The sequence below is a fragment of the Oncorhynchus mykiss genome, chromosome 15 (genome assembly GCF_057628025.1).
Source record: "Oncorhynchus mykiss isolate SJ-2025 chromosome 15, ASM5762802v1, whole genome shotgun sequence".
NCBI classification, from domain to species: Eukaryota; Metazoa; Chordata; class Actinopteri; order Salmoniformes; family Salmonidae; genus Oncorhynchus; species Oncorhynchus mykiss.
The window spans coordinates 65,618,430-65,635,130 of NC_143036.1; the positions used below are offsets into that span (position 1 = coordinate 65,618,430).

At 44.7% G+C, this 16,701-nt stretch overlaps 1 protein-coding gene across 4 annotated transcripts in view; it reads left to right on the plus strand.

Moving 5' to 3' along the window:
• Positions 1–16,701, plus strand: part of LOC110490566 (bridge-like lipid transfer protein family member 3B) — a 54,770-nt gene that overhangs the window by 3,479 nt on the left and 34,590 nt on the right. For all 4 annotated transcript variants that reach the window (XM_090200853.1, XM_090200854.1, XM_090200855.1 and 1 more), the window contains exons 2-6: positions 7,797–7,959; positions 10,194–10,232; positions 12,548–12,639; positions 12,823–13,012; positions 13,102–13,242. In XM_090200853.1, coding sequence (XP_090056979.1) covers positions 7,797–7,959; positions 10,194–10,232; positions 12,548–12,639; positions 12,823–13,012; positions 13,102–13,242 — 625 coding nt within the window. The remainder of the gene's footprint in view (positions 1–7,796; positions 7,960–10,193; positions 10,233–12,547; positions 12,640–12,822; positions 13,013–13,101; positions 13,243–16,701) is intronic.

Below are 16,701 nucleotides of genomic sequence, written 5' to 3' on the forward strand. Positions count from 1 at the left end.
TGGTGGTGCTCATGCTTCCTATCAGTTAGACGTTATGTATCAAGCTAATGCCATGGATGTGTCCCAGTTGATTTGAATGTTTAAAATCATAGTGGAAGAAGCCTCAAGGGATGAGATGATCCAACTTGAAAAATGAGTCATTTTTGGCTAGCCACAGCAGTCAGCTAGCTAGCCACAGCAGTCAGCTAGCTAGCTAGCATGTTCATTCATTTGTTTGTAAACAATTAACAAGCTAGTTATCTACCACTTTTTTTTTTACTGTCAACATAGTAGCCATCTAGGAACAAGATATGCCTAATAAGTCTGAACCACTTGAAGGCCAACAAATTGGATTTGACCATTCAGACACAAGTCACATGGCCAGGAATCAGATTTGTATCTGATTTCAAACCGCCTATGAAGGTGGTTTGAAATGTGGCCTGAAATAACCAATTTCATGTGCTTTTAGCAGAACAGATTTGGATCGGATATTCAACAAGATAGGATTTGAATCACTTCAAACTGGCAATGTGAACAAAGCTTTAGTGTCCTACAACATTGGACTGTGTGTGTGTGCATTACTGTTAGCGTCAGCAGGACCGGGGGAATTATGTCATTATCAGTTCCTAGGGTCGTTACGTGATTGGTCATGCATTCGAAGCAGACCTGCTTGGAAGAAGCCAAACCCACTGCTCATTATAGTGATGTCAAGCAATGTCAATGCTTGGGGCATATTCACCAGGGTTCCACTCAATGAGGTGCAACATATCAATGTTCAGATAGAAATATATAATGTAGGACAGCCATGCTTCTGTCATGTAGAGTAGGATAACATCATGTCTGTGATATACTAGCAGTGTTTCTATCTGCAACGACCTCCTGAAGGCAGGAGAGAAAGTCTGACTCTTGCCTTCGAGGCCTTGTTGTATGTCAAAACATTGGCCTTTGGGAACACACACACACAAATGCGAGTGTGGTGCGAGGTGTTTCCACCAACAGTGTGCTGCTGCTCTCAGGTGGTCCCAAGGGTGAATTGATAAAGATGTCCCTCTCCCCATTAAACCAAGAGAATCAGGTACCGACATGGCCCTGGACCAGGGCCAGACACCGCAGGGTCTGGGGTTACACACACACACGCAGAGACTCTTAAATGTGCACTCATAAACAACACACACTGATGTTGGGCCTGTGTGTGTGGTCCAGTCATTATTGAGTGCGTCTGGGAGCCCTGTGCTGTGTTAAATATTCATTCTACTGAGGCTCACTGTGATCAGGTGTCAACATTGTTTTAGTCACATGCTCAGCTCCAGTCCCCTGTGCATCTGCCCATCTCTTTCTCTCTACATCTTACCTTCTCCTCTGTCTAGCAGGCTATGTCAGTTTACTCCTCAACATTTCATTCCTAGGGGACCCTAACTGTTGGTGAACATTTTTGTTCCAGCGCAGCACTAACACATTTGATTCAACTAGTGGTCTCTGTGGCACGGCTTGATGATGTGCGCAGGAATGTGACTGGACTGATGGGCGGATGATAGATGGAGGGATTACCGATACACACAGCCGCTAAATACAAAATAATAACCACAGGGTCAGCGAGAGAAGACTGAGAGGGGAAAGGGGCTGGCTAAGAATAGTTTTAATCTAAGAACATTCCAAAAATGACAGTGAGGAACATGCTTTGGGAAAAAGTTTTGGAGTTCAGTTATTTCCTTATTCATTCAAACCTGCTTGTGCTAACCATATTTGCTGGCTCAGTCAAAAGCAACACAGGAAACAGAAGTAAACAATGAAATCAGTTGCTTCTCGAAGGGAAAAGGGTATACTTTACTAGCTTAAATACTTGGGCATCATTTGCAATAAAGAAATGAGGCCTATTTTCTACACAATAACTCATAGAAAATAGTGTATCCAAAATGGATGCTAATGTACTTGTTAGTGAAGAAGAAACCAATTGGAACACATGATATAAGGACAATAACTAGAATACTTAAAGACAGTGTTTTCAAAATGGACACAAACAGAAGGCAGTGTTGTGATAATGGACATGTTTAATAGAATAAACACACTGTTTGGAGCACACACGCCAACTCAATGAAGACTGTGTTGTCAGATTGGACACAAGCGTTGTACTTAGACCTCATAAAATAAAGGCCATTACTCCAGCACCAGGGCAGGTTTCATTGGCCTGTTTCCAGTGAGTTGTGAGAACAGAAACAGGTCATCTGCAGTTAGATCATAGGTTCATCTAATCAAGTTGATTCTCTAATTTAATCTGAAGAATGGACGCACATGTACACACACTTTCTATCTTTGCAGAGACTACTGAATTGAATACGTTCTGCCAGGCGACTGGTTTATCCCTCAAAGAATAACCCAAATGTGTGTCTGTGTATCCTGAGGAAGGTTGCTCCAGACAAATTGACCTTGTCGTCCCTTGTTTAGATTGAGTCAGTCAAGGTTGGGGGATCTCCTGTGGGCCCGACTACAATAAACACATCAACAACGAATCGTGTGGCCATCCGAATGGCACACACACAGGGGCCCGGAGCATTGTAATATTTATGGCTCTGATGGAGGCAGGGAGAAGGTGAGCCTTACAGGCCCCAATTACAAAACCTGTGGAGACCATGGCCAAAAGTTGTGTGTGTGTAATACAGACAGACACACACCAACACCATCTATGACGGTGAAGAGGGGGTGAATCATGGTGCCTTGGCTTAATTTAACCTGGCCTCGCCTAATACCTCAGCCACCTAATCATCCACCTCAAGCCAGTTAGTCTCCTTCAACTTCTGTTGTAAAATAATTGATTTAATACCTCTACTCTAGGGCAGATTCTAACAATGTTTTAGGGTATTTTTACTAGAGGTCGATGGATTAATCGGAATGGACGATTTTAATTAGGGCCGTTTTCAAGTTTTTATAACAATCGGAAATCGGTCATTTTGGATGCCCGATTTTGACGATTTGTATCTTTTATAAAAAGAAGGAAAAAAATTACACTAATCTTTATTTAACTAGGCAAGTCAGTTAACACATTCTTATTTTCAATGACGGCCTAGGAACAGTGGGTTAACTGCCTTGTTCAGGGGCAGAACGACAGATTTTTACCTTGTCAGCTCAGGGATTCAATCTTGCAACCTTACGGTTAACTAGTCCAACGCTCTAACCACCTGCCTCACGAGGAGCCCACCTGTTACGCAAATTAAGTCTATAATTTGAAAGAGCAGTCTGACTGAGCAATGGTAGGCACCAGCAGGCTCATAAGCATTCATTCAAACAGCACTTTCATATGTTTTGCCAGCAGCTCTTCGCAAGCACAGCGCTGTTTATGACTTCAAGCCTATCAACTCCCGAGATTAGGCTGGTGTAACCGATGTGAAATGGCTAGCTAATTAGCGGGGTGCGAGCTAATAGCGTTTCAAATGTCACTCGCTCTGAGACTTGTTGTAGTTGTTCCCCTTGCTCTGCATGTGGGTAACGCTGCTTCGAGGGTGGCTGTTGTCGTTGTGTTCCTGGTTCGAGCCCAGGTAGGAGCAAGGAGAGGGACAGAAGGTATACTGTTACACTGGCAATACTAAAGTGCCTATAAGAACATCCAATAGTCAAAGGTATATGAAATACAAATGGTATAGAGAGAAATAGTCCTATAATTCCTATAATAACTACAACCTAAAGTGTCTTACCTTGGAATATTGAAGACTCACGTTAAAAGGAACCACCAGCTTTCATATGTTCTCATGTTCTGAGCAACACTTTGTTTTTGCATTATTTAAACCAAATTGAACATGCTTCATTATTTGAGGATACATTTATTTTATTGATATATTATATTAAGTTAAAATAAGTGTTCATTCAGTATTGTTGTAATTGTCATGATTACAAATACATTTAAAAAAATCGGCCGATTTTAATCGGTATCGGCTTTTTGTCCTCCAATAATCGGCATCGGTATAGGCGTTGAAAAATCAATCTGTCGACCTCTAATTTTTACTCTCTTCTAATCATTTTTTTTCCCCATTTGAGACTGAGCAAAACAGCCAACAAAGATCAGCACACAATTTAGTCATGCCACTCTACTAAAACCCAGTTGGCAGAAAGGTGGCCCACATTTTAAAAAGCTCAAAAAGATATCCTAGAAAGGTTAGCCCATATAAGGGAACTACCTAAACAAAAGCTTGATCAGGAATGAGGTAGGTACAGGGGAAGTTTAATGAGCTGTTTCCAGTCATTCTGTGTGAGTGTGATAGGCCAGAGAAGCTGATCGGATCTTGCTACTTCCTTATGGCCACAGTCGGCAACACAACTGACCGAAGTATAAGAGTTCACTGCACCAGAGCTCGCTCTCTCTGTGTGTGGCCTGTTCACACTGCCCCTCTGCTCTTCACGCTGAGAGTCTTGACTAGATGAATAATTTACTAGAATGGGAGTTGCTGCCCCAAACCATAGATCTAGGATCAGCTTACTCTCCCCAATCCTAACCTCAAAAGTTGGATGATGAGTGAAAACTGACCGTAGATCAGCATGTAAGGGTTACTTCATCTTATTGTCTTCAATATGGTATAGCCTATGGGTTGTGATGTGGGACAAATGAATCATGCTATATAAGTTACCAGGCCATCGGTTGTATCAGAGTTGTGAATCTGTCTAGCGGTTATTAAAATATGAGTTAAAGGATGTTATTTAAATGTTGGCTGAATGTTGCAGCACAGTTGGGAGCTTTTGATCTGGTCCTATTGCATGGTACTTCTATCTGTGTCAGATTAGCTGCCTGCCAACCAGGTAGATAATAAGATTACAGCAGTCAAACCGTGGCAGTCTGCTTCATTAACATTTGTGTGTGTTGACCGTGTGTTGTCGTGCTTAGGTTGTGGTGTAATGTAGATCGATAAAATGAGTTAACGTAGTCTAACAGGCTGTATATGGACACACACACTTGTGGTGTATGAACACACACAGGTTGTTGTGTGGAATGTGGATTGATTAAATCCGGCTGTGAGTTACTGGGAATTCTTTATCTGTAAACAGTAATTAGGACAATGACCTTTTGCCTGGTATGTGGGTGTTTGGCTAACTACTAACCACAAACTGTTTGGGAGTCTAGGGACTATGGCACAAGGTCATGGGCACAGTGTGTGTTGGAGCTTTGAGCGGGGCCTAGCGATGGAACCCACCCATGCGCACCCAGGACACACAAACCCATTGGCTGTGCTACCTCCTGATGAAAGATACGAGTTGGGAAACCCTTACAGTTGAGACAGTGTGACACTAAAGTTCACACACACCCTTGAGTACGGTTTTAAGAGGCAGCAGACATGTCACTGTCTCCCTCTTTTCCAAGTCTGTAATATGACTTTCAGCAGAACTCTATAATGTTCCATAACAGGCCTATAGGCCTACCTCTGTTTCACTATCTGGTCTCTCCTCGGTACTGGTATTTATTAGGATCCTCATTAGCCGCTGCAAAAGCATCAGCTACTCTTCCTGGGGTCCACATGAAACATTACCTAGTACAGAACATTATTAGTCAAGGACTGAAATACATTTAAAACATCATACATATCAGTACATACAGAATATCTACGTCTAATACTTACAATAGAAGGGATGTATATAAAATGGTTGTCTCTCTCCACAGTCTTCTTTGTGCAGTAAGGCATTATTTTATCTGGTTTTAATCCTAGCTTGAGTTACCTGGGGTGGCAGAGTTCCATGTAGTCATGACGATTTAACACTGTTTCCCAGCCTCTGTTCTGGACCTGGGGACTGTGAAGAGACCTCTGATTGCATGTCTTGTACCGATGAGTGTCCGAACTGTGTGCCAACTGCATGAACAGACAGTTCGGTACCTTCAACACATCAATACCTCGCACAAGGACCAATAGTGGTGCAGTCAATCTATCCTCAACTCTGAGGCAGGAGAGATTGACATGCATGCTACTGACATTCACCCTCCGTGTACATCTAAGTGCGATACGTGCTACTTTGGTCTGAATCAACTGCAATTTAACCATGTCCTTTGCCACACGTTACGCACGCCTCTATGAAGAGGGAACGCAACACCCTGCTCACTCTCCGTGAAGTGAAAGCGGTATGGACTGTAGGTGTAAGTAGTAAGGATGACAAAAGGCAGAGAATTGTACCGTTTACAAGGAATTTATTCTGTCACAGTAATTTTGGGGAAAAGGGGCTGGACTGAACAAAAGTAAATATCAAAGTCCCCTCCTACCTTACCTGCCTACCCACTACTTACTTAACACCACCTGGTGCGCTAACCAAAATACAGGGGATGGTCCGCCCAGGTCTTTCCTAGTGCCTAGACAGTGAATATACTACGGGTATATGTATGCCCGCGGGCCTCTTGCCTAAGCACTCCCTAGGTGCCTTCCCCCGGGGAACAAATTAAACATTCAAATGTAATTAAACAATTTAAACACAGTTCTATGTTCATAGATGGACCTTAGTAGGACGACTACAAAAATACTGGCAACAAATTATACCTCTGCGCAACAATGAAAACACAGGACATACTAATCATCTCCCTCTGAGAACAACCAACACAGTAAATAACACACAGCCATCAGCCTCCTCTCTCAGCAATCATCTCCCTCTGAGAACAACCAACACAGTAAATAACACAGCCATCAGCCTCCTCTCTCAGCAATCACCTCCCTCCTGAACAGAACACTGGCTTTTATATAGCTTCAGAAGGAGTCTAATCGGATACAGCTGTAACTTGACGAGGTCAGCTCTCCAATTAGCCATGGAGTCGACCAATCAGCTGCTTGGGGGGGGGGGGGGGGGATTTCAGGAAGCCATCCTGAAACACACACCTAACAAACCACAACACAGAAACTGGGGAACGTAACACATGACCACACAGCTGGGCAGTAGTCAAGGTGCAACAAAACTAGGGCCTGTAGGATCTGTCTGGACAGACCTCTTCCCATTTTGCAACCATTGAGTCGATATGTTTCGACCATGACAGTCTGCTATCTAGGTTTACACCCAGCAGTTTGAAGTGTAGTCTCCTCAACTTGCTCAATGGCCACATTATTCAATAATAGATTTAAACCAGGTTTGATACTGAGCACCAGCCTATTGCTAGTTACCCATTCTAAAACTGACTGGAGATCAATGTTAAGTGTTTCAGTTTCAGAGAGGCTTCCATTAACGAAAACCATCTGAGTTTTATTAAATGGGTAACTCTCAGTCCATAATATGGCAGATGATGCAAATCCATAACACCTATGTTTTTTTCAGCAATAGGTTATGATCAATGACAGCAAAAGCTGCACTGAAATCTAACAAAACAGTTCCCACAATCTTCTTAATATCAATTTCTTTCAGCCAATCATCAGTCATTTGTCAGTGCCGAGCATGTTGAGTGCCCTTCCCAATAAGCATGCAGAAAGTCTGTTGTTAATTCGTTTTCTGTAAAATAACTTTCATTGATCAAACAATATTTTCCAAAGGTTTGCTCACCACTTTTAACAGGCTGATTTGGTTGGCTCCCTTGTCTCGCTCTCTTCTGTCTTTCTTTCCTTGTCCATTATCTTTCTGCCCTCTGACTTTATTTTTCTCTCTTCTAGTTGGCTGGTAAGGGAGAGAGGGGGACTGTACTCTAATGAATTGTGCCAATAAAGACAGGTTAAATGCAATTCTCTCTCCTGTCTTTCGCTTAGTCTCTCCCTCCCAAAAGCAGTGGTGTCTTGTATTTGTAGTTATGATGTTATGATGTTAAGGACTTCTTTCCTTGATGTTGAATGAATAACAACAATACACATTTTCTCCTCTCCTTCCTCCTCCCCCTGCAGGTTTGCTAAGAACCTGTCCCCAGACAAGATCAACCTGAGCACACTGAAGGGCGAGGGCCAGCTCACAAACCTGGAGCTGGATGAGGAGGTACTGCAGAGCATGTTGGACCTGCCCACCTGGCTGGCCATCAACAAAGTGGGCTGCAACAAGGCTGCCATCCGGGTAAGAGAGAGGGAGACATGCGCACACACACCTGCACTCTGGGCGGTGCTTTCGCCCTTTGTCCCTCTCCTCAGATGAACCCCACCATCTTAGTCTATATTTGTCTATATACTGTCTGCTACCTCTCATCTCTCTCTCCCCCTGCCCACCCCCCTCTCACTCCCAATCTCACTCTCCCACTCTTTCATTCTCCCTTGTCTCCATCGTAATGTTAGCGGTGGATATAGAAGTTCACTGAGATGAACTGTCTGTATGTGCACATCATCTGACACTCCCTGGAGATGGTGAATGAAGCAGAATAACAACAAACTCTGTTACTCAGTTCTCTACTACCAGCCTTCTCCTTCCTCTTTTTTTTTAATACTTTGTTTCTATTGTAGGAACACAAAGAAAGTACAAATAAAGTCAAATAAAAGAACAACAAAAAAGATCTGTCAGTTACAGTGCACGTCATACCTTCACCATCATATTAGTTACATTGACATCTTTGAATTAGACCTTTTCCAAGTACGAAACCCATTTTTCCCAGTATTCCGGACCTCTCACCTCTTGTGTTCTTAAAGCAAAGGTCATATATGTGGTGTATTTCTTTACAATGTCTATCCATTGTGTCACTGTGGGAGGGTCTTTTTTTAGCCATTTCCTAGTGATAGCCTCTCCCCCTTCCTCTTCTGAAACCCCCTCTGTTTTCTTTGCCCTAATGGTTCTCTATCTTGTATTTCATCTCTGCTGTCTCAGGACTTCATCTTATCTCTGTCTCATGACCTTCCCTTTTACATAGCAGGCAATATATTCTAACAAGTAGAGTGGGGAGCCGCCCAGCGTTGAAACGATAAAGTTTTGTCTTCTGAACGAGACTAGACGAGGCCCATTGCGTGTCACTAACTTAGGTTTATTGAAGTGTCACACTCGCTGTGCAATGTCCTTGGTGTAAGGCTACAGTCGTAATGGCCCTATCATTGAGGTAATGCGTGCTGCATGCGTCTGTGTACCTGGTCCTCGGTGGCCATGCTCTTCCTCTGCTGAGCAGACTTGTCCATGGCCTCGCTGAGTGACTTGGCGTACTGGACCATGGCTTTGAGCTGGGAGTCAGTCAGCACCCACAGCAGGTCATCTAGGATCAGGATCAGCTTAGAGGCCACCACGTTACAGTCCTTGGACTGGAGATAAACACATTCTACATAGATTATTACATACAAAATACACACATTAATACTCATTATATATAGACCACACACACACACACACAAATACATGCTTTATACATATAGGATACAGACACACACACCACGTTTCAGTCCTTGGAGTTTTGCCAGTGCGTCACATCTAGCCAATAGGAACAGGGAAATAGTGGCCCCGGGCCATTTAGCCGGGAGGACCAGTGGGCCTGGGTCAAGCAGAACCTATAGCTAATAGCTCCCACTGATCTAGAGAGAAAAAGAGGGTGTGTGGGTCCCCCAGCTGCAGTTTAACTCTTGTAACACTTAGGCTATAGAAGATATCACTCTCTGTCTGATTTAGATGCCAACGCATACAGTCGCACACACCATCTTCTGTTACAATACACATGCCCATCCTCATTGGAGCGGACACACACAACTCAGGCACCCAAAAACTGTTCCTTTCCTTGTCTAAATCTCCAACATCACCTACATGTGCAGGCTCTTTGCTAAACCATTTCAGTTCAATGACTGAAGAAATCAAATACAGTTTGAGTGTAGTAATTCAATTAGCGCCACATATCCAAATGTTTATTTCAGTGTTTATAGCCTTTTAACGGGGAGTCACTCGTTGTGGGGGAAGATGAACATGCCCAAATCTGCAGATTACTCTTTGGTGTAAAAGCTATTTGATTTGACACGGGCATGATTACGAGGGTCTGCTCAGAGGGATTAGTGTAGTTTGGGGAGGAGTGGAATGTGCTGGCACTGACTGCTTCTCTAGACTGTCTCCTTGATTCATTCTCTCAGCCTGGCTCTCTCATTTCAGCTGATTTACATTCACAGCGATTACATTAATTTCAGGAATAGACACATTCGTATGTATTTCAGAAAAATATGTAAGGAATATGTGACTGTATTTAGCATAGGTTTAATACAAGAAAATATGATCATATTATGGCTGTGCCGATGTTGTTGGGCTGACTAGATTGCAGGTGTAGGATATTGAACCAATATTACTGTCACTTATCTGAGCTTGACTGGCTGACTCTAATTTCTTGTCTTCATTGACAGATCCCATGGACCAAGCTGAAGACCCACCCCATCTCTCTGGTAAGTCCCGCCCTCCTTCCCCCTATTGCTGACACAGTTTTAGCCACTTGCCTCCCCACAAAGTAAAATACTGCCCTGATAGCCTACTGTATAAAACACGTGGTCCGTCAACCCTCCGCCTGGAGAGCTACTGTATAAGACACGTGGTCCGTCAACCCTCCGCCTGGAGAGCTACTGTATAAGACACGTGGTCCGTCAACCCTCCGTCTGGGGAGCTACTGTATAAGACACGTGGTCCGTCAACCCTCCGCCTGGAGAGCTACTGTATAAGACACGTGGTCCGTCAACCCTCCGCCTGGAGAGCTACTGTATACGACACGTGGTCCGTCAACCCTCCGCCTGGAGAGCTACTGTATAAGACACGTGGTCCGTCAACCCTCCGCCTGGAGAGCTACTGTATAAGACACGTGGTCCGTCAACCCTCCGCCTGGAGAGCTACTGTATAAGACACGTGGTCCGTCAACCCTCCGTCTGGAGAGCTACTGTATAAGACACGTGGTCCGTCAACCCTCCGCCTGGAGAGCTACTGTATAAGACACGTGGTCCGTCAACCCTCCGTCTGGAGAGCTACTGTATAAGACACGTGGTCCGTCAAACCCGCCGTCTGGAGAGCTACTGTATAAGACACGTGGTCCGTCAACCCTCCGTCTGGAGAGCTACTGTATAAGACACGTGGTCCGTCAACCCTCCGTCTGGAGAGCTACTGTATAAGACACGTGGTCCGTCAACCCTCCGTCTGGAGAGCTACTGTATAAGACACGTGGTCCGTCAACCCTCCGTCTGGAGAGCTACTGTATAAGACACGTGGTCCGTCAACCCTCCGCCTGGAGAGCTACTGTATAAGACACGTGGTCCGTCAACCCTCCGCCTGGAGAGCTACTGTATAAGACACGTGGTCCGTCAACCCTCCGCCTGGAGAGCTACTGTATAAGACACGTGGTCCGTCAACCCTCCGCCTGGAGAGCTACTGTATAAGACACGTGGTCCATCAACCCTCCGCCTGGAGAGCTACTGTATAAGACACGTGGTCCGTCAACCCTCCGTCTGGAGAGCTACTGGGAGTGCAGTTATTTTTTTTTTTTAACTAAAATGTTTCCCCCTTTTTCTCCCCAATTTTGATTTTGTCTCCCCAACGTGCTTGGGAGGCAAAGGTCGAGTCATGCGTCCCCCCGAAACATGACCCGGCTAAACCCGAACGACGCTGGGCCAATTGTGCCCCGCCCTATGGGACTCTCGATCACGGCCGGGTTGTAATACAGCCCGGGATTAAACCGGGGTCTCTAGTGACGCACTGCGTTGCAGTGCCTTAGACCGCTGCGCCACTCGGGAGGCCGGTGTGCAGGCTTTTGATCCAACCCTGCGCAAACACACCAGTCAGCTTATCAAGGTCCCATTGAGCAGCAGATTTTTTTACACTGTGGTGTGTTCGAGTAGGGCTGGACCAAAAGCCTGCACACCCAGTAGCTCTCTTGGAATCTCATGGAGGATGGTTGGCCACCCTGCAACATTACAATTATAACCAAATACTTTTTATGTCTTTATAAAATAATTTCCTCATTCAATGAACCAGGGATCAACTCTCTGAGGTGGGCAAGGTAGTTAACTAAGATGTTTACCTATTTGTCAGGCAAAAATACTCCGTATTGAGGGGAGATCTTGACATAGTAGTTACTTGTCAATTAGGCTATTCTAAGAATATATATTTAAAATTGTCAGAATTACATGGCCAGTATTGAATAGAGGAGAATCCAAGCCAATTGTGTGTGTTTGACTGTTTTACACCTGGAGTATGCAGCATTGGCTTCATCAACTATGCACCTGTATCAACTGTGTGTCGGCCATTTGCGGTTACACAAGTGCCGGTGGATAGTTATTTTAGGACATCGAACATGACAATGACATTAGTACATGCTAACTAGCGAGATAACCAGACAAACTACAATATGTTTTGAATTGGCCATCTACACTTAACAAAAATATAAACACAACATGTAAAGTGTTGATCCCATGTTTCATGAGCTGGAAAAAAATGGCCTGTCAATAAAGGCCTACAGTAATTATCCTATGAAGTGCTCTGCAGAGATTGAGGCCAGTGTGCTACACACTAATCTGGATGCCACTCATCCACTTCTGATGGGAGAGGCCTCATTGTGCAAAAATCAAACAAACCTTTTTATTTTCTTGTCCATTCCAACTTAATCCATGATCATGTCAGACTATTTTTTTACTTGCACAGACAAGCAGACAACCGTTAATGTCTTGCCCTGGGGTGTGTGTGTGTGTGTGGTAATCGTCTGCATCTCTCTGTCTCCCAGACCCTGGACAAGGTGGTAATGGAGATGAGCACCTGTGATGAGCCCCGCCCTCCCAACGGCCCGTCTCCCATAGCAACAGCCTCGGGGCAAAGGTGGGAGTTGGCGCTCTTTCTCTCTTTCTCCCCCCACTTTCAGAGGGTAGTTGTGTGTATGGTGTCTGTCTGCCTGTCCTTGTGCAATGGGGCTGAAATTCTTTATTAAAAAAATACTTGCATTCAGTTCATCCAAATCCAGCCTTCAATTGCCTACCTCCCCCTCTTCCCCCACTCCCCCAGTGAGTATGGCTTTGCTGAGAAGGTGGTGGAGGGCATCTCTCTGTCCATCAACTCCATCGTGGTGAAGATCAGTGCCAAGGCGTTCAACGCCTCCTTTGAGTTGAGCCAGCTGCAGGTCTACTCTGTCAACACCAGCTGGAGCCTGTCGGACCTCCGCTTCACACGCATACAGGACCCACACAGAGGAGAGGTGGGTGCACTGCATACACGCATGGAAGTGTATGTAACCGCCGTAACCCTGTGTGTGTGTGTAACCATGGCTACCTGTGCGCCCCTCAGATCCTGACGTTTAAGGAGATCAGCTGGCAGATGATCCGCATTGAGGCGGACGCCATCCAGAGTGCCCAGAACGAGATGCTGAGTGCCCCCATCCGCCTCATCACCAACCAGTCCAAGATCAGAGTCACCCTGAAGAGACGGGTACAATACGCCACACACATGCATACATGTGGGCAAGGAAACACAAACACACACTTAGGTGCAAACACACACACACCTCATCACCAACCAGTCCAAGATCAGTTGCCCTCAAGAGACGGGTACGACACACACACACGGCGCAGTCACACACGCACTCAACAGTCCTTGGTCTAATAGAATAGATAACACTATGTGGGCCAACAGCCTGCAGAATCAGCTTCAGTAAACAAAGATCTTTATCTCACACACCAGCAAGCCCTGCAGCCACTGTGTTTGAACAGATGAAAGTGTGTGGGTTGTATACACACTCCTTCGTCTGTGTGTGTGAAAACAAACAAAGATATGATTTTGAACGACCACAGATTACTGTGTGCTGAGTATGTACTTTATCCAGTCAGACAGTCAGTCATGGATATGAAGTGTGTGTTTTCAACCAGTCAGTCATGGATATGAAGTGTGTGTTTTCAACCAGTCAGTCAGTCATGGATATGAAGTGTGTGTTTTCAACCAGTCAGTCAGTCATGGATATGGAGTGTGTGTTTTCAACCAGTCAGTCAGTCATGGATATGAAGTGTGTGTGTTTTCAACCAGTCAGTCATGGATATGAAGTGTGTGTGTTTTCAACCAGTCAGTCATGGATATGAAGTGTGTGTGTGTTTTCAACCAGTCAGTCATGGATATGAAGTGTGTGTGTGTTTTCAACCAGTCAGTCATGGATATGAAGTGTGTGTTTTCAACCAGTCAGTCAGTCATGGATATGGAGTGTGTGTGTTTTCAACCAGTCAGTCAGTCATGGATATGAAGTGTGTGTGTTTTCAACCAGTCAGTCATGGATATGAAGTGTGTGTGTTTTCAACCAGTCAGTCATGGATATGAAGTGTGTGTTTTCAACCAGTCAGTCAGTCATGGATATGGAGTGTGTGTGTTTTCAACCAGTCAGTCAGTCATGGATATGAAGTGTGTGTGTTTTCAACCAGTCAGTCAGTCATGGATATGGAGTGTGTGTTTTCAACCAGTCAGTCAGTCATGGATATGGAGTGTGTGTTTTCAGTCAGTCAGTCAGTCATGGATATGGAGTGTGTTTTCAGTCAGTCAGTCATGGATATGGAGTGTGTGTTTTCAGTCAGTCAGTCATGGATATGGAGTGTGTGTTTTCAGTCAGTCAGTCATGGATATGGAGTGTGTGTGTGTTGTCAGTCAGTCAGTCATGGATATGGAGTGTGTGTTTTCAGTCAGTCAGTCATGGATATGGAGTGTGTGTTTTCAGTCAGTCAGTCATGGATATGGAGTGTGTGTTTTCAGTCAGTCAGTCAGTCATGGATATGGAGTGTGTGTGTGTTTTCAGTCAGTCAGTCAGTCATGGATATGGAGTGTGTGTTTTCAGTCAGTCAGTCGGTCATGGATATGGAGTGTGTGTGTGTTGTCAGTCAGTCAGTCATGGATATGGAGTGTGTGTTGTCAGTCAGTTAGTCATGGATATGGAGTGTGTGTTTTCAGTCAGTCAGTCAGTCATGGATATGGAGTGTGTGTTTTCAGTCAGTCAGTCAGTCATGGATATGGAGTGTGTGTTTTCAGTCAGTCAGTCGGTCATGGATATGGAGTGTGTGTGTGTTGTCAGTCAGTCAGTCATGGATATGGAGTGTGTGTGTGTTGTCAGTCAGTCAGTCATGGATATGGAGTGTGTGTGTGTTGTCAGTCAGTCAGTCATGGATATGGAGTGTGTGTGTGTTGTCAGTCAGTCAGTCATGGATATGGAGTGTGTGTTTTCAGTCAGTCAGTCATGGATATGGAGAGTGTGTGTTTTCAGTCAGTCAGTCATGGATATGGAGTGTGTGTGTTGTCAGTCAGTCAGTCATGGATATGGAGTGTGTGTTTTCAGTCAGTCAGTCATGGATATGGAGTGTGTTTTCTCCAGTCAGTCAGTCAGTCAGTCATGGATATGGAGTGTGTGTTTTCAGTCAGTCAGTCATGGATATGGAGTGTGTGTGTTGTCAGTCAGTCAGTCATGGATATGGAGTGTGTGTTTTCAGTCAGTCAGTCATGGATATGGAGTGTGTTTTCTCCAGTCAGTCAGTCAGTCAGTCATGGATATGGAGTGTGTGTTTTCAGTCAGTCAGTCATGGATATGGGGTGTGTTTTCTCCAGTCAGTCAGTCAGTCAGTCATGGATATGGAGTGTGTGTTTTCAGTCAGTCAGTCATGGATATGGAGTGTGTTTTTTCAGTCAGTCGGTCATGGATATGGAGTGTGTGTTTTTTCAGTCAGTCAGTCATGGATATGGAGTGTGTGTTTTCAGTCAGTCAGTCAGTCAGTCATGGATATGGAGTGTGTGTTTTCAGTCAGTCAGTCAGTCATGGATATGGAGTGTGTGTGTGTTTTCAGTCAGTCAGTCAGTCATGGATATGGAGTGTGTGTTTTCAGTCAGTCAGTCGGTCATGGATATGGAGTGTGTGTGTGTTGTCAGTCAGTCAGTCATGGATATGGAGTGTGTGTGTGTTGTCAGTCAGTCAGTCATGGATATGGAGTGTGTGTGTGTTGTCAGTCAGTCAGTCATGGATATGGAGTGTGTGTGTGTTGTCAGTCAGTCAGTCATGGATATGGAGTGTGTGTTTTCAGTCAGTCAGTCATGGATATGGAGTGTGTGTGTTGTCAGTCAGTCAGTCATGGATATGGAGTGTGTGTTTTCAGTCAGTCAGTCATGGATATGGAGTGTGTTTTCTCCAGTCAGTCAGTCAGTCAGTCATGGATATGGAGTGTGTGTGTTGTCAGTCAGTCAGTCATGGATATGGAGTGTGTGTTTTCAGTCAGTCAGTCATGGATATGGAGTGTGTGTGTTGTCAGTCAGTCAGTCATGGATATGGAGTGTGTGTGTTGTCAGTCAGTCATGGATATGGAGTGTGTGTTTTCAGTCAGTCAGTCATGGATATGGAGTGTGTGTGTTGTCAGTCAGTCAGTCAGTCATGGATATGGAGTGTGTGTGTTGTCAGTCAGTCAGTCATGGATATGGAGTGTGTTTTCTCCAGTCAGTCAGTCAGTCAGTCATGGATATGGAGTGTGTGTGTTGTCAGTCAGTCAGTCATGGATATGGAGTGTGTGTTGTCAGTCAGTCAGTCATGGATATGGAGTGTGTGTTTTCAGTCAGTCAGTCATGGATATGGAGTGTGTGTTTTTTCAGTCAGTCAGTCATGGATATGGAGTGTGTGTTTTTTCAGTCAGTCAGTCAGTCATGGATATGGAGTGTGTGTGTTGTCAGTCAGTCAGTCATGGATATGGAGTGTGTGTTGTCAGTCAGTCAGTCATGGATATGGAGTGTGTGTGTTTTCAGTCAGTCATGGATATGGAGTGTGTGTTTTCAGTCAGTCAGTCATGGATATGGAGTGTGTGTTTTCAGTCAGTCAGTCATGGATATGGAGTGTGTGTGTTGTCAGTCAGTCAGTCATGGATATGGAGTGTGTGTGTT